General features: G+C 47.0%; 1 protein-coding gene across 1 annotated transcript in view; it reads left to right on the forward strand.

Annotated features, from left to right (window-relative positions):
• Glg1 (Golgi apparatus protein 1) overlaps positions 1-26,164 on the forward strand; it is a 109,200-nt gene that overhangs the window by 51,799 nt on the left and 31,237 nt on the right. Inside the window, exons 17-18 of the mRNA XM_084588668.1 lie at positions 10,523-10,675; positions 24,066-24,284. Coding sequence (XP_084444794.1) covers positions 10,523-10,675; positions 24,066-24,284 — 372 coding nt within the window. The remainder of the gene's footprint in view (positions 1-10,522; positions 10,676-24,065; positions 24,285-26,164) is intronic.

A 26,164-nucleotide genomic window follows, 5' to 3' on the forward strand; every position in this document is an offset into this window, starting at 1 on the left:
GGATAATAGAGGCATAAATTTGGGGATTGGTGATTAAGCGAGTACCCCGCTTCACCCATCGAGCGACACAAGTTAAAGCAAGAGCAGAAGTTTATTCACTGAAAACAAGGGAATAGAGCTCCCGCCGCTTCCGCCTGGCTATCGAAAAAAAAGCACGGCCATAGGCAATCTAGAGAAGCGTAAAATAATAGGGCTCATGCGCCCCGACAAGCACTCACATCGCTGGTAGTCCAAATAGGCCATGCACCTGGTCCTGTGTCGAAACCAAAAGTCCCCTGTGCGCTTGTTCAGCGTGCATTTATAAAGCCCGGTTTACGCTCCCCTCAGTTGCTTGTGCGCATGAGTGGCGTATGCCTGTTCCAGGCACTGACTTGATAAACGTGCGTTGGTCAGGCAGCCTACATCCTCCCCCTTCAGAAGACTGGTCACCGCCCACAGTGACTTTACGGAAAGACAACAAACAATAACAAACAAGAGGCACGTGTCCTCTAGATCAATGAGGCGGTCCACCTCGTGTGCCAACACAGCGAGAGCTTCTGGTGGGGGCACACTGGCGACTGCTGGGGGTGACGGTGGAGCTCCGGGCACAGCAATTAGGCCAAGTAGCCGACGGACCTCCTGCTGTTGTGGGCCTTGAGCCAGTGCCCGCTGTAAAGTGTGTTGTAGATGGAGCACCTCCCGATGTCGCGGTGAGGCTTTGTGTGCTGTGGCCGAGATGACGCAAGCGTCGCAGAGTGCGCACCATTGCACTTGTGCCTTTTCTGGTAGGGGCCTTAAGGGGTCTATGACCCGACCGGCCGTAAAGGGAGGCAGAGCCGGGAGAACACCTGCAGGTGGACGGAGCTGCAGTCCCCAGGAGGCTGCCGATGCAAACGAAGTCTCCTCCCCGCCCCCGACATGGCACCACGTGGCCACATCACGAGTGGCGGCTCGACATTCTGGGCGCGGTCTCGGCTGCGGCTGCGGCTGCGGAGGGTTGTCAGGACGCTGACGGCGGTCATACAAGGCAAAACGGTCACTGCGGTGGGGCCTGCGGTCGCGGCTGAAGCACTGGTCCCGGGCTTACTGGTTAGGTTGGTTTGGCATGCTGCAAGTAGCAAACAGGGTCAGTGAGTAACAGCACATGTGGGTGGAATTTGCTACACTTGAAGATAGGCACACATGGTATAACTAGGCTGGTTGCCGGTCGAAGTATGACTTAAGCTCACTGATGTTAACTGGACCAGTTTTGTGGCTGCTGGTTAGGCTACGCAGCCACGAAACTGTTCGTGATAGGCGTTTTGTCACCTCATAGGGTCCGTCCCATCGATCCGCCAAAGAAGCAGTGAATCCTTTTGTCGCGTCGCTGAGTGGATGAAGCCGGCGGAGGACCTTGTCGCCGACGGCGAATTCCACGAGTCTTCTGCCCTTGTCGTACTGCCAGCTTTGTTCAGTTCTGGCGATGTCAAGTTGTTCCGTCGCCTCCGTCAGGTTAGTCTTTAGACAACTTCGGAGGTCCTGTGCGTACTGCATCAAGCTCCGATCCGGTGATGCAGCGTTCTGAAATGTAGAGTTCTATATAGGGAATAAAATTTCGCGGCCAAACAGCACGACAGACGGCGTAAAGCCTGTCGAGCAATTCACTATGGTTCTTGTGGCAAAGCCAATCTCTGGAAGGTGAGCGTCCCAGTCTTTGTGCCATGCTGTGAAAGTGACTAACATAGTTTTGAGGTTCCTGTTAATGCGTTCAGCAATGTTCGCCTGCGGGTAGTAGGGCGTGGTCTTTTTCTGGCGAATGCCCAAGACTGTGCAAGTAATGGAAAAGATTTTACCTGTAAAATAGCTGACATTATCGGTGATCAATTTGGACGGAAAACCGAAACGCGTGAACGTTTCGAGGAGCTTGAAGATTACTTTGGAATCCAGCTTTCTCAGAGGGAAAAAACTCCACCCATTTAGAGAGGTGATCCGTGACTACTATTAAGTAGCGGTTATAGTGAACTGACCTGGGGTAGGTTCCCATTACGTCACATGCTGCGACCTGCCAAGGGGAACGGCTCTCTACGGATTGCATTAATCCTGGTGGTTTCCCTCCCTGGGGCGTTATCGTTTGGCACACGGGACATGTGCGGACGAAGCTCAGGACGTCGCGCCGCATTCTAAGCCAAGTGGCGACTCTACTTAACTTCTCGTAACTTCTGATGCCATCGCTGTGACCAGCGAGGGCGGTGTCATGAAAGTACTTGAAAAACGTAGCTCTGAGGCTCTTTGGGATAACTGCACGGAATGGGGACTCTCCGGCGCATGTGTCAGCTGTGGGAATGTATCGTAGGAGCAAGCCATCCTCACTGAGCAGGTAGGACTCATAGGACACCCCTGGCAGGCCAGCTTCAGTGGAGCTGTAGTTTCCGAGCACTGCGCTAATCCGATTGCACTGGTCATCTAGCTGTTGTTTTTGAAGCAACTGCCGACGTGTGACTAGAGGTCCCATGGTTGCTCGACACTGGGTATAGCCAAGACCTCCAGCATTGGTTCATCTCCTGGTAGGGGTACTCGGGGACAGGGCATCTGCGACCTTGTTGCTGGCTCCTCTCCTGTATTCGATTCTGTAATTGCATTTTTGGAGAGTTAGTGCCCAGCGTGCCAAGCGGCCGGCTGGGTTTTGCAACCTTGGCAACCATGATAGCGCTTGGTGGTCGGTCTGAATTGTGAGTTCTGCGCCGTCGAGGTACGTGTCGAATTTTTTTAGTGCGAAAACAATCGTAAGACATTCTTTTTCCGTGAAAAAGTAGTTCAGCTCGGCACCCGAGAGAGTGTGGCTTGCGAAAGCCAATGGATGTAACTGGTCGTGAAAGACTGCAATAACACAGCGCCTGTACCATATTCACTGGCATCAATTTGCACAATGAAAGGTCAGTTAAGGTCAGGAAGCCAAACCGTTGCTGTGTGAGCGATAGCTTCTGACAGTGCACGAAAGCGGTCTCCTCTGTTGTTTCCCAGGACCATTGAGCATCTTTTCTCAAGAGTAGGTGCAGAGGCCTTGCCAGATCTTCGCAGTTTGGTATAAAATGCCTGTAAAAACTGACCATGCCCAGAAATTACTGCAGAGACTTAACGTTGCACGGTGGTGGAAACTCTAACATAGCCTGAAGCTTTGTCTCATTGGGTCGCACTGTGCCTTTTTCAACAATGAAATCAAGCAGGTCAGTTTTGTCCGTAGCCAGCTGGACCTTACGGGGATTGATTGTTAAACCTGCCTGACGCATTCTTTGCAAAACTGTCCGCAATGCTTTAGGTGGTCCTCGATATTGTTTGAGAAGACGTCATCCATGTAAGCCATAGCGTAGTTGAACTTCGCGTCGCCCAGGACAATGTCCATTGCTCGCTGGAAGGTTGCTGGAGAGTTCGATAAACCAAACGGAAGATGGACAAACTCAAACAATCTCTGTGAACAGGTAAATGCTGTTTTCTGCGAGTCATCTTTGGCGATTGGAATTTGCAAGAATCCTCTACTGCAGTCAAGAGTAGTGAAAACTCGCCGAGCCGATGGCATACATAACTGCGTCAATGGATGGGAATGGATAAGAGTACCTCGCTGTTATGGCATTCAGGCGGCGGTAATCAACACATAGGCGTGCGGAGCCATCTTTCTTAGGTGCCAAAACGATAGGAAAAGCTCGGGCTTGTTGAAAGCCTTACCGCTCCTGTTGCTATCATTTCCTCGAGGCACTGTCCAGCAGGGCCCGCTTATGAATACATTCGAACCCGGTTATATCGAACCCGGATATATCGAATTTTGGCTATATCGAACTCACGAAATATCCCCTTCAAAATCCCATGTAAAAGTATAGCAAAGCCGCGTCATATATCGAACTCAATTTCACTGGTCGTTCGATATATCGAACTCCGCACCACGCACTGGAAAGTGTGCCTTTCCCAAAGACGATCGCATCACCCTTGGCCGTTTGCCGCGTGACGTTTTCAAGCCATGCGCGGAAGGAATGAGAGGGGACAGTTCGGCGACGGCTGGTCTGGGCAGCACCGCGGCCCATTCCCCAAAGGCGCGCGCATCTGCAGTTGTCATTTCCCGTGCGCCAACACATGACGTTTGCAAGCCATGTGCGTGGGTGTGCCCATTCTTTTGCCGAGCTATCTCTCTCCTTCAGCACGCGCAACGCATGCGCCAAGCCAGCTCAGCCCGTTTTCAGACAGACGTCGGACGCTTTCTCCAGCGTGTGGCGAACCCTCTGCGTGCGGCGGCGCGGCGGCTGACGTTGGCTATGGCGCCTGCGGACTTTAAGAAGGGGCAGCTCTCTCTGTTTGTTTTTTTTTTTTTTCTTCTTTTTTTTGCGAGAGTCATTCTTTCTTATCGTTGTGCTGTAAGCACGGCGTAGCGTAAGATATGGCGGCTGCGGACGTTAAGAAGCGGCAGATATTTATTTTTTTTTATTATTTTTTTTTTTTTGCGGGGATGTATTTTTTTTTTTTATTGTTTATCCTTGCATGTACGAATCAGCGAAAGCACGCGGTCAGCTGCTGCGATCATGACGCCTGCCCCAAGCGCGGCGTGATAAATCGAACCAGGCTTGTGCAATCAAGCCATCACGGGCACTCTGCCAAGTTCGCTCCCCGCCACCGCAGAAGCTATCAAAAGATAAACGCCCCCTGACGTTATCGCTGCACAGCATCTTGGCACGCTGCCAATAAGCTCTGGATGAGACGACTGAAACGGACTGACGCGCGCCATCGACATGCAAGCGAAAATGCTCGGGCTTTCTGCAGCCGCGGTGACACAGAAACCGTGTTTTGAGCTGCCGCGGTGGCTCAAGCGGCGAGAGGGACGCAGTTCCAGCAAGTTTGAAAATTTTCGCTCTGTCGCTGCCGCTCGTCGCTTGCATGTGAGCGAGCTGGCCTTAACGCATTTTTTTTTTTTTTTTTTTTTTTTTTCAAATTCTCGGGTGCAAAAGTGGAGGATGGGTTCATTATGCGAGTGGGTTGATTACGCGACAAATACGGTATCGTTTTTTTGCATCGTAAGTGCCGTCACAAACCGATTTCTGTATATCGTATTATCGATATATCGAACTATTTCGCGATTCCCTTCGAGTTCGATATATCCGTGTTTGACTGTACTCAGGGGTCGGGGATTTCATCGGATTGGCCGGGCATCACCAGTGTCGATGTGATGCTCCAGTACAGTGGTGGTTCCTGGAACCTCTGTGAACATGTCCGAGAAAGATTGCAGTACAACACTTAACTGGCTGCTGTGCGTCGGTGTTCCTGCAAAGGATTTCAGAATTGCTTCGACGCCTGTTATTTGCGAGCCACCCTTCTCCATATTAGCCGCTAGTGTGCGCGACAGGAATGGTGGTGAAGCGAAGTTGAAATTCGTGGTTGGCGGGGTGCTGCCAGAGTTGTATTGGCCCGACTTTAGATTCAGACTGATGCCACTTTTTATGATAAAATCCCGGCCCAATATAATAGGGCATGCAAGTCCCTTCAGGTACAAAAAGCGTTGCTTGAGGGCACGGCCGTCAAAGCACATTTTTAATCTGTTTGCTGACGTCTGCCATCTGAACAGTTATGACTGGTGCATTCCCTGGTTCACTTCCCTGTACTCGAAAGACTGACAGTAAGCAAGTGGGCACAGGTGAAAACTTCATATCTAGACCGCTTTGGGCCTCCTGCGATAACTGAAAGGGGCTGCCGGTATAGTCGTGGAAGCCTGTTGCTTGAGTGGCAGAACGCATTTCCCGGCACTCTGGTTGGAAGTCTTTGGAGCAAGGAGCTGGGTGTCGTTTTGCTGGGGTGAATTCTGGGATGCCCAGAAAATCCTAGGGGCATATCGTTTGGATCCTGTGGGAGGACGAGAATGGGCTATTGAGTGCTTAAAGCTTACCTTGCCTTGTGTTTGCAACGGGCCAGCCGTCTCCCCCGTTGGCGGCACATTACCGGGCGGCGCACCCAAGAGCAGTGCTGACCAAGCCATCTCCCTCGCTGGTGGCACACTACCAGGCGGCGCGCCCACAGGCAGTGCCGACTGAGCCGTCTCCCGTGCTGGTGGCACACTACCGGGCGGTGCACCCATAGACAGTGTCGACCTGGGCTTGAGACTCTCTGGGAGGCGATTTCAAAGCTCTGGGACTGGCTGCTGGTCGCCTGTGCTTACTGTTGCCGGCCCGCGTCGTTTCCCGATGGCACGAGGCTTTGGGGTGCAGGGCACTGGCTCATGATGTGACCTCAGTCTTTGCAGCGGAAGCAGACTGGGTGCTGATCGTTGCAGCGATCGTCATAGCGCCCCATGCTATCCGCTTGCTGAGGTTGGTCACGCATTCCTGCAATTACTGCGGGAATACGCCGACAGCGGTTAACACTTTCCTGTCCGCGCCTATTCCTTTCGATAGCCCACTATTGATGGTTTCACGATTCGAATTTTCTCACCTTCGAAGCGCTCCTTGACAATTGGCGGCATCCAATGAGAAATAGAGGAACCCCTCTTTCCGTTTTGCTTTTGGTTTTATTTTTTCCGCCTTGCCGCGCCCGTCCAGATGGGCTCGGAGTCAGGTGTTTACATCATGGTGTCGGCGTCACACGCTCCTGCACGGAGGGAAATGGGCATTCTCACGGAAGTTGGCGCATCCCAAGGCTCGTTTTTGGATGTGAACAGCAGCAGTGATGACTCGGAAGACGAATTAGGCTCTTCAGACTTTAACCCTCACAGCGAAACTGCTTCAAACTGACCGAGGACGTCGAAAGCCATGCCCCGATAAGTGTCGCCCGCGATCGGTGGTCGAATTTTCCCACTTTCGAAGCGCTTCTTGATGAGTGGCGTAATTCAGTGGGAAATAGAAGAACTCTTCTTTCAGTTTTGCTTTTGGTTTTATTTTTTCCGCCGTGCCGCACCCGTCCACCTGGTCTCTGGAGTCAGGTGATCGGCGCTCCTTGTTTACAAGATGGCGTCGACCTCGCGTGCTCCTGCTTCCGCACAGTTCCGCAGAAGTCGACGTATCGGAGAGCTCTTTTTTGGATGCGAACAGCAGCAGTAATGACTCTGAAGACGAATTCAGCTCTTTAGAGTTTAGCACTGACAGCGAAACTATGTCAAACCGACCCGGAACGTGGACAGCCATGCCTCGATAAGTTTCGCATTCGCTCGCCCAAAATTTCCGCTTTTTCTGTACGCTGATCGGAAGATATCACTGTGTTCTGAAGGTCACAACTGTTATCTGCAGGGTGACAACGTCTTTTGGGTGGTATCACTTGCTGCCAGTAGTGCAGGGAGTCGTGTTTTCTGCTAGAGAACAGCCAGGGGTCGACCTCGACTAGTTTTTTTCCTAACTCAGCGAATACTGCACACAGAAAGCTAGAATTTGCTGCAATGTTGCATTGGTTCCTGTTGTAAAAAACATATATTTTGAATTTTTTTGTTTTATTTGTGTCAAGAAACTTTTGATACTTTTGTGTGTTTGTTTCTTTTTAATTACAAATTTTTGCTGATAGTTCTGTTTTTCATCACTCATAAAATAAATATGTTGATTGTCACTAATACCATTGTAAAGAATAATTCCTCCTATACAATTTGGTACTAGACACTGTTGTACTAAGCAAGTTTTGTTAAAGAAAAAAAGTTATTAATGACGCTACCCAAGAACAGTTCCTTTTCTCGCGGACAGGAAAGTGTTAAACGGGGGCTTCTGCTCACCTTGTCGCTGGCTGATTGCGCGTGCACCGAATGGGTCCAAAGCTCGGGGAGCCAGGGCATTGTCCTGGGTTCGTCATGACGAAGGTGTCGATGCCCCTCGTCTCCATGCACACGATGGTTCCAAAGACGTTTCCAGTGCTGGGGGAGGCCTGTAATCAAGCTCTGCTAGCATGGCAGCCTGGATTGCCAGGGCTGCCTTGACGAGATCATCCAAGCTGGCATAATCACATGCCCTGATGTGCACTAGAAAAGAAGGATGACATTGTCTTATGGCCATCGATACCTGTTCGACGTCCGAGGCAGTAGAGTGCGTACGTTCATAGAGCTCTTGGAATGAATGGACATATTTCAAGAGACTTTTGTCTGCCGCTTGTGCGTGTGCAGTCGGAAGGCAGAAACTCTGCTTTCAGCGACTGCTCGAACTCATTTCAAATGGAGAACGTCTGACGGTGCCGCCATAGAGCGGCGGAGCCTGTAAGTGCTGCCGGGACGACTCGCTGCAGCATGGTATCCTTGGAGAGGGCTTCAGTGCTGCGGTAGTCTGCCATTGCCTGGAAAAAATATACAACCGACTTTGCGTCTGTGTGTCCTGCGTAAGTCGGCAGTGTGAGGTGCAGACGAAAAGGTTTTGAGGCAGCGTGGCCTGATGTGGCAGTGGTTACAAGGGACTCCTGATTTTTTTTGGGCTATGTTGGCTCTCTTGAATTATCTTTATCTGTGTCTCGTGTTCATCAAGGTTTGTTTCTAAGCAAGACGATATAGCTTCTAACTGGGCCAGCAAGCGAGCGAGAGCCGCAGCTAGTTCAAAATTTTCTGTGCTAGGGGGTGTGCCCGCGTTCTTTTCTATCGTCGTGTCTTTGCTTGGGTATACCTTAACTTTACCATGTGAGCGCAAGAGCATAATGTGGGACAGCACGATCTCGCGGGAGAGAAAAGTAACACAAGAGGAGGGAGTAGACCCTAAAAAGCGGCGCGCAACCGAGGTGTGCGCAAGTGGGCTAACCTGAAAACCCGTAGTTGGGCTTCAAAGGAAGGCCACGCCTTTCGGTGTAAGGGTTCGGGAACCACGGCTCATCCATCAAGTGACGCAAGTTAAAACAAGAGCAGAAGTTTAATCACTGAAAACAAGGAAATAAAGCTCCCACCGCCCCCGCATGGCTATAGGAAGAAAAGCACAAACACGGCTGTAGGCAATTTTGAAAGCATAGAAAATAAAGCTCATGCGCCCGGACAAGCACTCGCATCGCTGGTAGTCTAAATAGGCCGCGCACCTGGTCCTTCGCCGAAACCAAAAGCCCCCTGCGCGCTTGTTCAGCATGCGTTTATAAAGCCCGGTTTATGCCCCCCTCAGTTGCTTGTGCGCATGAGCGGCGTGTGCCAGTTCCAGGCGCTGACTTGATAAGCGTACGTTGGCCGTGCGGCCTACAGCGAGTACAATCAACGCTCGATATAACAAATCATGCGGTGCATGATATAACATGATGATTTGGTGCATGATATAAAATTGGTCGTTGTTTTGAAACATCGTTGTAACGAAAAGCTTGCAATTATAAGCCTGTGGGCAAAAGTAGATATGAAAATGACGTACACCCCGCCGGGGTGGTGCAGTGGTAAGACGCCCGACTACTGTGCCAGAGTACCCGGGTTCGATCCCGACCGCGGCGGCTGCGTTTAGATGGAGGCGAAATGAAGAGGCGTCTGTGTGCTGTGTGATGTCAGCGCACGTTAAAGATCCCCAGGCGGTCGAATTTATTCCGTAGCCCTCCACTACGACGCCTCTTTCTCTCTTTCCACTTGAATGCCCGCTTATTCTCGCGTTACATTCGTAGTTTTATTTTTTCCCACTGGGCAGTGTGGAAAGTTGCCCCTCGCATTACATTTGCGGACGCGTTACATTCGAGTTAATACAGTGATTTGGGTGTGGCCGTTCTCACTCCAGTTAATTTGGATGGGGTGGGGATGGCGTCGAGGTATGATCTGTGCAGCTAACAATCGCCAAAATACACCTTCCCGAATCCTAATTGCATAGAATGGTATAGTGCCAACGCATTTTGTGCTTGCTATGGCAGCCCACTATCAGAAGTTTCCTCATTTCCAAAATACAGTTAAGTTGCATAGTTCGTTTCTCTTCGTGTGACTGCAATCAGGTGTTCACGTTAGTCAGTCGCGCCTTTTCAGATGCTGTTTGGCATGTCACTGTCCTTTTGTTTTTATTTTAGCATGGCGTCACGCGGTTCTAACGCCTGCGCATATATTCCTTGCGTGCATCCACAAGCTACCAGTAGGCAGAAATTGTATGCTGAAACATCCTCAAAACTGTGTGATGTGGCTGTTTTGTTAGGAGATACCACTGCTACTGCGTCACAATTGTGAGAAAGGTAGTGGAGGTCTTTATGATTTTTAAGCGAGCATGTTTTCAAGGTTCTCAATAATGTGCGTAAAGCAAAGCACTTGGCGAAACCAGGAAAAAAAAATATATTCTCACTTGGGTTTTATCTCGAATGCATACAGGCATCCTACAGGTGTTCATCAAACAAAATTACTGTGATAAATGGTTTTTCTGTAGTTTTTCAGGCCCTTTCGATAATTCAAACTTACGGTTAATTTGAACATTTTTTCCAATTCTTTGAAGGCCAAATTAACGACGGTTGATTGTACCAGGATTGGTACACTCAAAAAAGTCGGCCTGACCAAACCTCAATGTCTAGGTGGTGAATGAGAAAAACTAAGGCAGGTCTGTCCAAAAAGAGGTTTTTGTAATTGCATCTTGGGCACAGTTGGCCACCAATAGTGGTAAATATTCACATTAACATTTCTTCTCCCTTTTTATTTTCCTTTCAGATGCTGGAGTGTTTGAAAGAGCACAAGAATAAGCTAACACGAGAGTGCCACATTGCTGTGTTCCAGCGGGAGCGTTTGGAAGCAGAAAGTGTAGGCTTGGACTACAGTCTTACACTGGCATGCAAGCCAGCCTTGCGTCTATTTTGTCCAGAGGTACGCCTTTTAGCCTTTCTGGCATTAGTGAGAATCTTCAGTATTTTTAGTGTAAGCTTTAATTTATTCTGGTGCAGAAGGCTGTGCTCAGAAAAAATAGAATTAATATTTATTTATTTATTTATTTGTACATACTGCAGCCCTATTGGGCTATTGCGGGGGTAGGCAAAAAAATTAAAAAAAAAAACAACTAGGAACAGAACCAGGACAAATAGCAGAGAGAATATGAGAAAAACGAACAAAACGCAGCTAAAAATGGAAAAGCTATTCAATAGCCGCTAAAAACGAGTGTAAAGGAAGAGAACAAATATGATCAGGCAAGGAATTTCAGCATTCGATTACACGCGGAAAGAAACTGTATTTAAAAGTGTCTATGCGGGCAAAATAAGGCTTTATGTTTAGGCTGTGGTGATTTCTCGTTTTAGATAATATCGCGGGAATTAGGTAATCATTTGAAGTGGTCTGGCAGGAGGAGTAAATTATAGAATGAAAAAACTTTAAAGAATCAGTCCTTCGGCAAGCTGAGAGGGGTTGCAAGGCTAGTGATGAAAGTGCTGTTGAAAGCGAAAAATCTGTGTCTAGCCTGTGACATATGAAACGAATGGCCATCTTCTGGACTGCCTCGATTTGGCTAATTTCACATTGTTTATGCGGGTTCCAAACAGGAGGAGCATATTCATGTAGCGGACGGATTAGAGATTTATATATTAATAATTTCGTATCCCTAGGGGTGCGACGCAAGTATTCTAACATTTTAAGGGCCTTTGAAGTTATTAAATCTGTGTTTGGACCATGACATGCTAGGTGTGAAGATGAGACCAAGGTATTTGTACTCAACGACACTGGATGGGGGGCCGTTAATTTCGTAAGTAAATATGGAAGGTGCCGTTCTATTAGTAAAAGTAATAACAACTGTTTTACAGACGGTAATCATAATTTGCCATGTAGCACACCAAGAGCTAAATTTAGAGAATGATTTTTGAATCTGTAAGTGGTCCTGAAAGCAGGAAATTTTGTTATGTAACACACAGTTGTCAGCATACAAACATTTGTTAGAGGTGATGTTACAAGGCAAGCCATTTATAAAAATCATGAAAAGCAATGAACCCAACACAGAACCCTGTGGAACTCCTGAGGGCACTTCTGCTACCATGGAATTGGCTCTGTTAAAAAATACAAATTGAGAACAATTAGAGAGAAAACTAGAAATTTAGCTGAGAAGGTGGGCATTGTTCAGAAACAAAGCTAGGAGAAATTGCCCGCATCGAGGGTATAGCAAATGTCATGAGGGAATTCATTAAGCTGTGTCGAAAGTGCGGAAACCCCGTATGAAGCCGTGCTGAACATTTGTCAGCAAATGATAAATATACATAGTGATACCACCCTTGCGCCAAACTGTGCCAAACTTCTCGAAACTCGCTGCTTTCATATTGAGTGGCTCCATGCACTTGCAATTCAGGGAGACGTAACCATAGTTTGTCATTGCCATTTAAAAAATGTTGACCTTTGTTGAAGCCCACGTATATGGAACATGACCGTACAGATGACAGAATTTCGGATTTTTGTGTGGTTTTCACTCAAATGAACATTGCCTATTTTTAATCAACTAAATTGTGCTGCAGTGGAAAATATTATTTTCCAGTTCATTTTGTAGCCATCCAATGATTTGATCATTACACTACATAGAATTTTTTTTTTTCTAGTGCCACGTGAGCCTAATAAACATCATTTTACTCTTTCAGTTAACCAGTGTAGTATTGATAACATTTTTTAATCACACATCTATTTGGGGAATGCTGTTTGAGTAAACATATCAGTGCTTTCCATCCTTATCTTATACATACTGTACTTGTTTTAGCATTTGAATCGAAAAAGAAAAAGTCACAAAATACTATTTGTATGCACAGATATATTCATAAAGCAAACTGCAAACCACATTTAGTCTTGAATATACAGTTGAACCCCGATATATCGAACCCGGATATATCGAATTTTGGTTATATCGAACTCATGAAATATCCCCTTGAAAATCCCAAGTAAAAGTATAGAAAAACCGCGTCATATATCAAACTCAATTTCACCGGTCGTTTCAGGGGGAAAACGCGATGGAGCAAAGTGCAAGGGTGTGCCCTTTTTTTTGCGGAGCTATCTCTCTCCTTTTTCTTTCCTGACCTTTGTTCACAGTAGCATGCGCGGTATGCATGCGCCAAGCCAGCTCAGCCCATTTTTCGTTGGACGCTTTCTCCAACATGTGTTGCGAACCCTCTGCGCGCGGCGGCTCGTTAAGAAGTGGCAGATCTCTCTCCTTTTTATTGCGAGAGCAAGAGTCATTCATTCTTATAGTTGTGCTGTACGCGCGGCGTAGCGTGAGATATGGTGGCTGCGGATTTTAAAAAGCTGAATTTTTTCTTTCTTTTTTTGCAGGAGTCGTTTATCCTTGCATGTATGAATCAGCGAAACCACGTGATCAGCTGCAATCATGACATTGGCTTTTAGCATTCTTCGCTTCAAACAGCATTTGCAGCTATCAAGCTTTCCAATGATTTTGTGGCAGTGGAAGCGTGGCGTGATAAATCGATCCAGGCTTGTGCAATCAAGCCATCACGGGCACTCTGCCAAGTTCGCTCCCCGCCACCACAGGAATTATCAAAAGATAAACACGGGGTGACGTTATCGCTGCGCAGCATCTTGGCACGCTGCCAAGAAATGAGTTGTGGATGAGACGAGTGGTGCGCTATCGACATACAAGCGAAAACACGCGATTTCTGCCGCGGCGACAGAGGAACCTTGTTTTGAGCTGCCGCGATGGCTCGAGCGGCGAGAGGGATGCATTTCCGACAAGTTGGAAATTTTTCGCTCTGTCGCTGCTGCTTGTCACTGAGATCGCTCAATCGTTTGCATCGGCGAGCTGGCCTTAACGCTTTTTTTTTTCTTTTCCAAATTCTCGGGTGCCCGTGGAGGATGGGTTCATTATGCGAGTGGGTTGATTACGCGACAAACACGGTATTGTTTTTTCGCATCGTAAGTGCCGTCACAAGCTGATTTCTGTATATTGAATTAGCGATACAGTCGAACCCGGATATATCGAACTCGAAGGGGATTGCGAAATAGTTCGATATATCGATAATTCGATATACAAAAATCGGCTTGTGACGGCACTTACGATGCCAAAAAACGATACCGCATGTGTCGCGTAATCAACCCACTGGCATAATGAACCCACCTTCCACTTTTGCACCCGAGATTTAAAAAAAAAAATGCGTTAAGACCAGCTCGCTCACATGCAAGCGATCGAGCGATCTCAGCGACGAACGGCAGCGACAGAGCGAAAAATTTCAAACTTGTTGGAACTGCGTCCCTCTTGCCCTCTTGCCGCTCGAGCCACCACAACAGCTCAATACAAGGTTTCTGCGTCGCTGTGGCAGAAATCGCGAGCGTTTTCGCTTGCATGTGGATGGCGCGCGTCACTCTGTTTCTGTGGTCGCATCCACAGCTTATTTCTTGGCAGCGTGCCAAGATGCTGCGCAGCGATAACATCAGGGCGCGTTTATCTTTTTATAGCTCCTCCGGTGGCGGGGAGCGAACTTGGCAGAGTGCCCGTGATGGCTTGATTGCACAAGCCTGGTTCGATTTATCACGCGTCATCGCAGCAGCAGACCGCGTGCTTCCGTTGATTCATACATGCACAAAAAAAAGCTTCCGCAAAAAAAAAAAATGCCTACCGCTTCTTAACGTCCGCAGCCGCCATATCTTACGCTACGTCGCGCTTACAGCACAACGATAAGAAAGGATGACTCTCGCAAAAAAAAAAAAAAGAGAGAGAGCTGCCGCTTCTTAACGTTCCCAGGCGCCATAGCCACGTCAGCCGCCGCGGGCAGAGGGTTCGCAACACACGCTGGAGAAAGCGTCCGACGTCTGTCTGAAAACGGGCTGAGCTGGCTTGGCGCATGCGTAGCGCGTGCTGAAGGAGAGAGATAGCTCGGCAAAAGAATGGGCAGACCCACGCACATGGCTTGCAAACGTCATGTGTTGGCGCGCGGGAACGATAACTGCAGATGCGCGCGCCTTTGGGGAATGGGCGCGGCGCTATCCAGAACTGTCCCCTCTCATTCCTTCCGCGCGTGGCTTGAAAACGTCACGCAGCAAACGGCCAAGGGTGATGCGATCGTCTTTGGGGAAGGCACACTTTCCAGTGCGTGGTGCGGAGTTCGATATATCGAACGACCGGTGAAATTGAGTTCGATATATGACGCGGCTTTCCTATACTTTTACATGAGATTTTCAAGGGGATATTCCGTGAGTTCGATATAACCAAAATTCGATATATCCGGGTTCGATATAACTGGGCTCGACTGTATATCGAATTATTTTGCGATACCCTTAGAGTTTGATATATCCGGGTTCGACTGTAGTGTTAAGGTGCACTTTTGATAAAACCCCTGGTTCCTTGAAGTTCAAATTAATGAGAGTCTACTGTATTTTCCAAGACTTTCTTCTTTCTAATTGTATGATGTAAAACTTGCAGTTGGACTTCTTTGTAGCGAACGTCCTTATAGTGAATTTCTCAGTATTACAAAGTTTTTCAATTCCCAAATGCCACCCCGGTTAAAGCGCGTGTATTTGGAAACCCCATGCAACCAGTGCGTCGTGACAGTTGAGCTTGGTTTAACAAATTCGCCACTCTGTCTGTCTGGTAGCTAGTGCTGAGTTATTAGAAATATGGCAGAACCACACAAACTTTTCATGGCACTAAAACAGATTATTAACACAGGAGGAATGTCTACAATCGTAATGAGCCACTTCTGCTGGTACAGTGTGCCATGCTTCATTGTCGGGGGGCACCTATGTGACAAACGAAGCAGTCTCCGCTGCTTTCATCTTTAAAATGTGGCACTACAATAGTTCATACTCAAAAAAAGCAGTGAAAAATAACAGTGAAATGAAAAAACAACCCGGGGCGGGCAGTATGCGCCTGTAGCCACTGCAGGATTGCTTGAAAGGTTCTAGGGCTGATAGATGTAGTGGAGATAACTGAGAGCACCAGCAACGCGAGGCAATGCATCCATTTCGTCAGCAATGGTAGCGAGAAAATCGCTCTCCTACAGCCATAGCCATGGCTTGGCAGCGACCCCTCTGTCACCCTTACTAAAGCCCCTTGATAAACTAAAAGTAGCGCCAACATACGAAGATTGCCGCCCGCCTCCTCTCCAGCGTTTCCCTTTAACGTTCGACTCCCCCATTGTCCAAACGGCGTCACATGTCTGCGCGCGCTTTTTTTCTTGCTTGTTGTGTTGGCTGCCTCCTTTCCCCCGGTGCAATACAACGTGTGCGCGGCGTGTGTTTTGTTACGGCTCGCGCATATTTCACGCTGTTCTTTTTTCTTTTTTAATTGCTTTGTTCGAAATGCCATGTTACTGCGCTTTCGGGTGCAGCGCACATGGGCATGATAGCGAACGGTTGTTTATAATACTGTCCGCAAATCGAGATGCGGCGCAGAGGAAGGTTTCGTGGCATCGAATTGGCCAGGCGGACTTCAACTCAATGCTATGCTGACGGCTCTGTGAGAAGTGAGCAATTGCTCATCTCTAACCTAATATATGCCGCCATGCACTCTGTACGAATTCGTCCATTTTTTCACCCTGCCAAGTGCCACATGCCCACATGCCCACGTGTTACATTTTTTACACTTTTTGCGTTAGACATCGGTTAAGTATAGAATAAAGTCCTTGGCTTTCAGCTACTCATCCATGCTTTCTGAGGCATTGTCTTTGTCTTGAATGTAAGCTAACTGCATGTTTTGAGTGTGCCGCCGCACATAACGAAGCAGTGACGACTCTTAGATGGCCAGATAAAGCCACATATTTCGTGCGTTGCCCGCCGCGGTGGTGCAGTGGTAAGATGCCTGACTACTGTGCCGGAGTACCCGGGTTCGATTCTGACCGTGGCGGCTGCGTTTCGATGGAGGCGAAACAAAGAGGCGTCCGTGTGCTGTGCAATCTAAGCGCACGATCCCTAGGAGATCAAAATTACTTCGTAGCCCTCCACTACGGCTCCTCTTTCTTTCCACTTTCACTCCCACCTTCCTCTCTTCCCTTACGGTGCGGTTCAGGTGTCCACAGAAACGAGTGTGACAGATACTGTGCCTTTACCTTCCTGTGAACCAATTATTATTGTTGTTACTATTTCATTTGGTGTGCTAGTTCTCGATTTCGCACTCCACACATGCAAGCGCTGATAGAGCTACAGCTAAAGTTTAAAACACATGGAAGACAACTGCTGCCATGTGCCACGCTTCTCAAGTTTACCGGGAGCCCACAAGCCAGTCAAAGCTGCAAAGAAACCATACACAGACTGTTGCTAAATTGTTCTCTTTTGCCGCCTAGTTCCAATTTTTTTAAAGCATGCCGCATAGTTTAGCCAATGGATGACAGATGCACGGAGATGAGCGCGAGTTGAGCCGATGCCGAAGTTGCGTATGTATGGAGTAAGACACTGTCAGCTGAAGCTGTTTCGGTGGAAAATTCCTGTCGACATTCTGTATTGATGTTTCAGCAGCGAGTAATATTTTAAAGGTCCACTGAAAGGGGTAACCAAGAAGGGTAAACAACGCCATAATACTGATAGTTATTGAACCACCCATCATTCTCCCGCAAAAATTTTCGATCTACTTCTGCAACACCAGAGATATCGGTGATTAAAAATGACCCTTCCAATTTTCCCTCTCAACTCGTACGCCGAAGGGAGCCATAAAAAAATAAAGAATACAAGCAAGTTCAAAGCTCTGCCTAGACATACGTCACTTCGACGAACTTCCGGTTGTCGCGCGCTCGCTCGCTGGCGTAACTTTGGCGTAACTCACGTCAACCCGTCCTCGCTCGCACACGCCTGAGGAGTTCGCCAGTTCGCGCAGCGACGGTTAGTGTAACCGCGAACCCGTGGTTACCCTATGTTACACGGCGGACCAAACCATGGTTACACTACTAACCACGGTTATCGCAAACCGAGCTTGACGACCTCGGTTTGCGTCGTTTAACCAAGGTTGAGACTGCGTCTGTTGACGGAAGCTACTCGTCGGCGCCCGAGTGCGTGAAACGTACGAGCGGGTCTGCTTCACAAAGTTATTCATTTGCCCACTGTATCACGTTTAAAGATCGATGTATAGAATATGGTGCCGCCCGACATCTTCGATTACAGCCGACAGCGCAGCGACTGCGTACTGAAGCCTTGTCTTGCCTGCAGTATCGTTTGAACGGCCTGTTGCTGAGCAGAACGTCAAAAAATGCGCGGCCTTAGCTATGAAAGTACACGAGTTTGCAACGCTTGTAGCACGGGATGCCGTGAGCAGGCTGAGGTACGTTACACAATTACCACGGGGCTGGGGCGCTCGAGCGCGGCGAACGACGGCGCCGTGCGTGACCGTCCCTAGTCGTCGCTAGGCCTAAATTGTTTCGCTTCGAAGCCGCAGCGGTCGACGCTTTGGAACATGATCAACGCTGTCGTAAATCGTCTACTTATGAAACTGCCTTATAGTGAGTCCTATCCTGCCATAGTAAAATAATTATAGGATCAACTCTGCCGACGCATTAATCGCAGAGCTAGTACGAGCAGATCGGATCAGCCGAAATGCACCAGCGGCAGCTGGCTCGAGCAGAAACTAGCTTGTATCACGACTATCGCTCTTACCAGCAATTTGCTGCTGGTCAGCGATCCTCACGAAGGCTTCATACTTGATATTCGGCTCAGTATTCCAGACGCCAACAAATTTTGGCACGCTTTATTTCGGACATTGGTGCTAACGATCCGCCATGTCGTTTGCGAACGGTATGCCGGAGGAGGGGCCACAGCGGCGGTGTTTACGGCGGTCGAGGAGGTGCTGCCATCGTGTGGTGCTTGATCGTGCTGTTGACGCCTCATCGGACAACACTCCGGTACTCCAGAAACCACGTTATATAAATAAGATATTTGTAAATGCAGCTTCGTTCTGCCGATCCCTGCTTCGCTTCGGTTGTTGTACTTAATGGGCAATGGCCACCTAACCGATAAGGGCGGCGAGCTGTATAACAGCCCGCACAGAGTTCGAGCAGCGCACGAGCAGACGACTTTCGCAGCTACCGGAAGTGTGTCCGTGACGTCATGGCTGCAGTGGCCACAGCGAATGGCAGCTTCTAGCAAGCCTTGCCAGTCAACTCACCCGTGACGTCACAGTTTAAGGAAATAGTTCCATGCGACACCGCCAAGCGACATTCTCTCTGCCCGCGAATTTCAAAAAATGCTGTTTTTAAAAATTCATAATAAATCGCTGGCTTTGTTCCAAGGAGTTATACCTTGTGTTAATGCTCAAAAGGATGTGTTCTACACACTGAACACGTTTATCAGTGGCTTCTTAGGGGCCGTTTCCGTGGACCTTTAACGTGAACGCAATGCGACAAACTGCAAGCTGAAATGCTCTGGTGAGACCCGGCATCAGTGCCTTTACCGGTGCCTGCTCCGGAGAGCGTGTGCTAGCCGTGCACCGCGTAGTTGGAGCCATGGTCGAAACGCGAGAGGAGGAGCGGCAGCGCCAAAGGAGGAGAGAATAGATGGCGCTACTTTTAGTTTATTGAGGGGCTTTGACCCTCACAACCCTTACCCCATTTGTAAGCGCGGTGCACGAGCTGCTGTGCGCCTTCAGTGTGGTCGCAAAATGTGTCATTACTTTAAATAACTTCAAGTAACATGTGTTTACGGTAAACATTTTTAATGCACAGTTGAAACTCAATTTAACGAAGTTGAGAGGAGCCGTGAATTATTTTGTTAAATCGGGAAGTTCGTTAAATCGAGTGAGGCATTTCTCGGCCCTATAATTTGGTACATACGATTATAGGGCGCGGCGGTGTCCAAAAAGCTACCGCGGCATCATACTTGCAAAGCGTTAATGCTCCCAAAGTGGAATGCGGCCAGCAAAAATGGCGGGCACCGCTAGCGCACAAGAAACGAAACTTGTTACTCGTCAAGCAGAGGCCGAGAGGACTACAAATTTATTTTCTAGCAAAAAAGTCTGTGATCTTTGCCTGCATGCATTTTATGAGCAATGACCGAACCAATTTCTCCTAGGTCTGAAGAGCTACGTAGCACTGTAGGCCTAACAAACTGAGCTTGAGAGAAGCATGCATTCAAAGGCACGGGGAAATATCTGCAGAAGCACAATGGCTAACGAACCACACGAAGCATGCTACAAAAAAGCACCGAACTGCAACACTGCCCCTTGGAATGAGACACTAGACTTTTTTTTACTACTGTCACCATCTGGTGAATTCAACTGAACATTACAACTCTTGTTTTGTGCCGGGTAGTTTGAAAAAGTGCGAGGATGCTTCACCGCACTGGTAACAGTCCATGCGGTGAAGCATTCCCATAATGCAAAGGGGTCGTTCGTGACGAGGCACCACTGCTACTGCTTCGCACTGCGAAAAAGGCCATCGATTTTGGAGCAATACTTCAACACAGCATTTTAAACGCCCCATGCTTTTATTGAATGTACCTCTAGTTTCTTATGTGACTCATGGAAGTTTCTGATATTTTGTTGGGCCGTTCATGTACAGCAAGGTTGTCTTTATGTTGTCTTGTTGATAGACTCACTTTCCCATCGTCAGATAGTGTAAGAGGTGCGTCAGTTATGGCTTCTGTGTTTGGGCTAATGTAACTGGAGGTGGTACATGTGAAATTTATTTCGGGCGTCAGCAGGTCGGGAAACGTGCAGCAGCCTTGGCTATTGAATTCCATAATGCCGCAGCGGAGCCCAAGAGTGCCAAAATAACATTTATGGATGTTGCAACATCGAAATATTATTAAGTCTGCTCTATGCATGAAATACTTATCCTAATATCCTGAGTAATCACCCACCTCCCCTTAATCAAAATACCCTGTCAAAACCACAGTCATCGCTAGCCTATAGGAAGCATAATTCATGGGCCGAAGACGCATTCGCTCATGTTTTCTTTGCTTACAACTTGCTTTCTTACTGGCTTTCAGTATTCGCTGTTTCGTCTTTTGGTCACTGTTTTCTTTTCTTTTTGTCTTTGTTTCTGTGTTTGCTTTTTAATCAACATTTTGTTTTTGTACTGTGCTTTCTTCTGGGCACAGGTTGATCGCAGTCATGGCTTCAAATTAAGCTCTTTTGGAGCTGCCCTTGCATGGCACAAACTGTGGATTTCACAGACAGTAAAACATTGTTTTATGAGCCTTACACACACCATAACATCCCATGATTAATTTTGTCAAATCACGCTAGATGCAAAAAAAAAAGCATATTCTCTTGCTTCTTCCATTTTTATTCGGTCCCCGAAGCTTGAAAACTTAATTTCCTCAATATTATGGCTCACATTATTTTTTTTTTATTGTGATAGCATGCCTTGCAGTACAAAAAGCTTATTTACATAAATAGGTACACGCAGCGCCAGTGATAGGAGGCCGTTGCTAGATTTCCTTTGGATCACATTCATACAGTCCGATATTCACACCTCTCTTTCTTTTTTTTTTTCTTGGGACAAAAGTAAGGTTTCTTCCATGTTTAACAGCTCCAAAATTTGAAAAAAGTTTTTTCTTTTGAGCTGCTCCAAATATGGATTTTGCTGCTCCAAAACAAATCCTATTTCAGCTGTTGCACCCCTGTGTTTTACAAAAACGTCACGGCATTTTGTCAATGCAGTTTCTGCAGTGACTAAGTTTTAATGGGTGTAGCACATTGGACTGTGCTCTTGGGCTCTCTTGCCGTGTTTTTGTGTCCCACTGTTGAGCAGCAGTGGCATGTCATGCTGATAGATGATGCCACAAGACCTGTGGTGTATAGACAAGTGTCATGTTTGTAAACAAAGAAACAAAGGTGACACTGAGGTTGGCAGCAGGGGGGGGGGGGGGGGGGGGTGAGGGGGAGTGTGGGCAGAAACGCAGCATGCCCACTCTGCACCAAGCGACACTACCTTCGAAACCAGCATGCCAGTTTCTTGTGCTAAGAAATATTCTTACTTACGCCTGGAGAGTGGTTCTACACATTTTCAGCCCATGCCTCAGATGGAATTGTCAACCAGAGCTCTCTATCGGCTTCCTCTGCCCTCCTGTAGTTGGCTACAACAGTGCGGCTACATGGCGAGATTTGATTGAATTATATGAAACTGAGAAAGTATGAGGTATAGAAGAAGGCTAATCACCTACACTTCTCAAGTTCAAGGCCAACTGCTTGTGCGTGCGAGCAGGAGGATGATGCGAACAACATTTTCGTATGTTGAACTTTGTGATGTGCTTTTTATTTTCTTCGAGCATCTTCACACTTAAAGAGTTGGAGATTACTGGAAACTTGAGTTACTTTGAGTAAGAATAATATGATCTTTTTGACCTTTGCAACTATGCTGAGTATGCTGCCAACAGACGTTTCAGCCAGCAGTCGATGCCTTGATTGATTCACGGGCAGCGGATATTAAAATTCCTCAAGTATACGCACTTGTTTCGCTCTCTTGGCCTTAGGAGAGCTGCACAAGGGTATATATATATACACATTTTTCTCGAGCTTCTAGCAAAAATTACACTCACTCTGCTGATCCATGCAAAAGCGTAAAATCTTAAATAAATCTTTATTGAAGTGCGCTTCTTATTCTGCTTATTCAGCATCCCTCATAGCTGATGCCACCTTGGGAAGTTAAGTCCCTGTATACCGTACTTATTCTGGTTAAGTCGGAATTAATTTTGGTGTGGTATTTTGTGTGTTTGTTGAGTTCTGAACGCCCCTAGAAAGTTTATAATTGAGGGAAGTAACACTGCGTGAATTCGCCACGATCCTAGCAACATTTAATTGCTTGCCAGGACCAGTGTTGAAAAAGACACTTGTTGAAACTCCCGAAAGCGAAAAATACAGGAAAAAAAAAAAAATAAGCAGCAAGCTAATTTCCAAGACTGGCACTAAATATTTCAGCACATTAGAGGTTCCTGGGACTGCTGAGGGTAACTGGCAGATATTTTGTGTCCATTTCTGCATGAATAGATGGTGTTGCTGGTGAATGGGATCTGACGGCAGCTCCCCCTCTATTTCACTTGAGATTATGCGCACACGGAAATATAGGTTCTAAACTTCCTATGTCAAGAGCGTGACAAAACATAAATGAGTTGTAGGCGTTTGTTCTTGCTTTGTTCCTAACTGCTAGAACAGCACGTGTGTCAACAAGTGTCTTCTTAGTCCTGTGGAACTCGGTGTGTGATGCGAAGGAATCTGCACTCTGATCTGCAGCTCAAGTAGTGCATGCACGTTCCTGGCAGTATTTGATTAGTTATACGGCAGCGCCAAGTGATTTGCTGCCATTGCAGAATGCGTGCGCCAGCCAAAGTTATAGACAAGCGTGAGCCTTTAACTGTGTAGGCAAAAGCTGGGGCCGTCCGCATTGGGTGGGCTGTGCTTGCTTGTTTTCGAGCATAATTTGCGCTATTCCGACAAGTTATGCTGCGGTTTGCTACACGGTGAGGCACAAAAAAGCAAATAGCATCAGTTTCTACAAGTTTCTTGCAGTCGAATTAGGGTAAAAGCGACAGGCAGCAGCCATTGTGCACAACAACCTTATCGGCGACGGATCTTCTTCGCGGCTGTTGCACTTCTGCATTAAAACTTGATTAGTTCGTTTACGGACCTCAATCATGATTTTTTTGGGGGGGGGGGGTGGGGGGCCTTGACGAATAGGGCAAGAACAAGTGCCTGCAACTCGTTCTTGTCAGCTTGCGGTGCGTGTTGTGTCTTCGTCCTGCTTGCCGCTAGTAAATGTTTGGCGTGGTTCTTCAAGATGTTGCTCTTTTAGAATTGGAAACCTGTCAGGCATGATTCTGTGCCAGTAATGGCAACCTTAATGGTGTAACACTACATCACATCTCAATTTTACCAGCATTGCTTGCCAAACTACCAGATTCAGAATCTAAAAGTCATGCTGCAGAGCGTCGGAGTGTTTCTAAATCAATGCTTTATTGCTCCAGAATGCTTCAGGTTGAAATTTAAGTCCTTCAGACTGCTCCTAAATTGGTGTTCCTCTGCTCCAGAGTGCTCCGAATTGGAAATTTTAGTGCTCCAAAAATTTCTCCAGTTCGCAGTTTGTCAGTGGCATCAATGTCAATTGCACAAAGAGATCAAGCAAAACACACTTTTAACACATGTGCATGCACACACTCACTCTCTCTCTCACACATACACATATTCACTGTCTCACTCACATATGCATTCGTTCTCTCTCATTGCTGTAAATTGTTACCTGCCTTGACAAAAAAAAAGCAGCTTAATTTTTTTTTTTTTTTTTTTTTTTTTTTTTTTTGCACAGCTTACATGACATGTTCCAGTGGACACAAATTTCTGAAATGTAATGTAACTGTATCGTTCTTTTAGGTCGAACCAAGCCGTGCTCTTCGTTGCCTGGCAGACCATCGCAAAGAACCAACAATGGATGTCCGCTGTCGCAACATGGTGCAACGGCGCTTGGTGGAACAGAACACGGACTACAGGCTCAATGCTCAATTGCAGCATGCTTGCCGCATGGACATAGCCAAATTTTGTTCTGCCCTTGTGCTTGACAAGGCAGCAGAGAGCACAGAGCTTCAGGGAAAGGTTGGTTTTGTGGTCGTCTCAGCAGATAGCTTGAGAAGCTTGAATGCTGTGTTCTCTGAATTCCTTCTATCACTTTTCCTAAAAACATAATGGTCTGTGAGGAATACCAGAATTGATGGGTCTACCCCATCGGGGTTGCTCGGGTCGAGGGGTCAGCAGCCGGGATTCAATCCCGGCTGCCGTGGTTGTTTTTTGATAAAGGCGAAAAGCAAAGCTCTCGTGTACTGTGCGTTGTCAATGCATATTAAAGAATTCCAGGTAGCTAAAGTATCCAGAGCCTTTCACTACAGCATCTCGCATAGCCGGAGTCGCTTTGAAACATTAAATTCCATAAACCAAATCAAACCTGCAACAAAAGTTTAGTGATCCATGAATTAAATAACTTATTTTATATATTAAGTCTAATATAGTTCAAGTACTATACTGCAAGTGCAGAATGTTTGTCCTAGAAAGGCTGTTTAATTTTTTTTGTGTATTACATTTTTTATTTGTTTGCTTTGTCTGGAGTGTGTGTGCTTTGCGTGTGCAGATGACACATTGGTCTAGAGCACTCAACCAGTGCACAGGGTGGTACACTGAAGCATTTGTGAGTGGCTTAGGGTTCAGAGTCATATCTTAAGCACATACATTCCCATTTATGTCATTTAACTTCCCATGATTTAAGATGTATATATTGAATTTTTCAAACAATGCCACTTGTCACCACTGCACAACCTAGCACGCTGGTCAAGTGCTGTAGACAAGGCTGTGGATGCCTCTATAGGCAATGTTTTTGTTCTTAGCTGAGTGAAATTTTTGAGATTGAAATGATTTGAATTGCACTGGCAACAAAGTGTTCCTTAAACGTTTAACTCACTGGAACTGGAATAACTGGAACAATAACTGGTAGCCCTTCAGACCTCTACAAACGTTAAAGTTGGGTGGTTTTTAAAATTCAAAAAGAGAACAGAATTAAAAAAATGAAAGAACTTGAATTGTATTCTGCATATATCGGGCAAAGAGGCCAGTGCCTGAACGAAAGGGGCTGTGGAAACACAGAACAACAGTCACAGTTTTGATGGCCGGCAGCCATTTGGTGGCACACTGCCACAAATGCTAAGATACAAGGCAGAAAAAAAAAATGCATTCCAGTTTTTACCGCACGTGTGTGCTGAAGTTGCTCTTCAGGTGGGTAGAAAAGGAAATTTTTGAGGCTTTTTGCATTGATAAGGCTGGGAACAAGTGCATGAGCAACCCTTCAATAGCCCTCACAAAAAAAGTTAGGTTACGTTTAAAAAGCACGCATGTTAATGTGTCCTGAATTTTTTTTGTGTTGTTTTACGATGGCTTGCTTCATCGATATAGGAGCAGGGAGAAGAGAAGGAGGGGGGGGGGGGGGGGGGGAGAGAGAGAGGCATGCAAGAGTTTCCTGAGCATGCGCTAATGCAAATGTATGTTGTATGTTTTCTTTTATGTGTAAAATGACTGGGTTGCTACCTCGTTGGCTGCCTTCTGTTGCTGTCCGTAGTCTTTTCCCACACTAGTTGCAATGTTGCATTGAGGTACAATCATCAATCATCAGTTATGCAGTGTTCGTCAAGAGATGGGGGCAGAGGCATGCAGCCCACACATAGCTGATATTCATTTCAAGTTCCAATCACGCTGATGCATTGTCAGCATTCCGGCATGTCACCGACGTTGCAAGTGGCAGCCGCATTGTATACACTATCAGCTGTGAGTGGTAGTTAATGATAAAAAATCCCCTCAGTCTTAAACTGACTTTAGCGAATTCATTTCCTATGCTTCTGCATGTGGGTTTTTTTCGTTTTGGGTTATACAAGTGATGCGATTGCAGCACCTAACCTAAAGGATGACCCTGCTATGTGCTGCTACAGGATTAC

Source organism: Amblyomma maculatum, chromosome 1 (genome assembly GCF_055883805.1).
Source record: "Amblyomma maculatum isolate TAMU_Amacu chromosome 1, ASM5588380v1, whole genome shotgun sequence".
NCBI lineage: Eukaryota > Metazoa > Arthropoda > Arachnida > Ixodida > Ixodidae > Amblyomma > Amblyomma maculatum.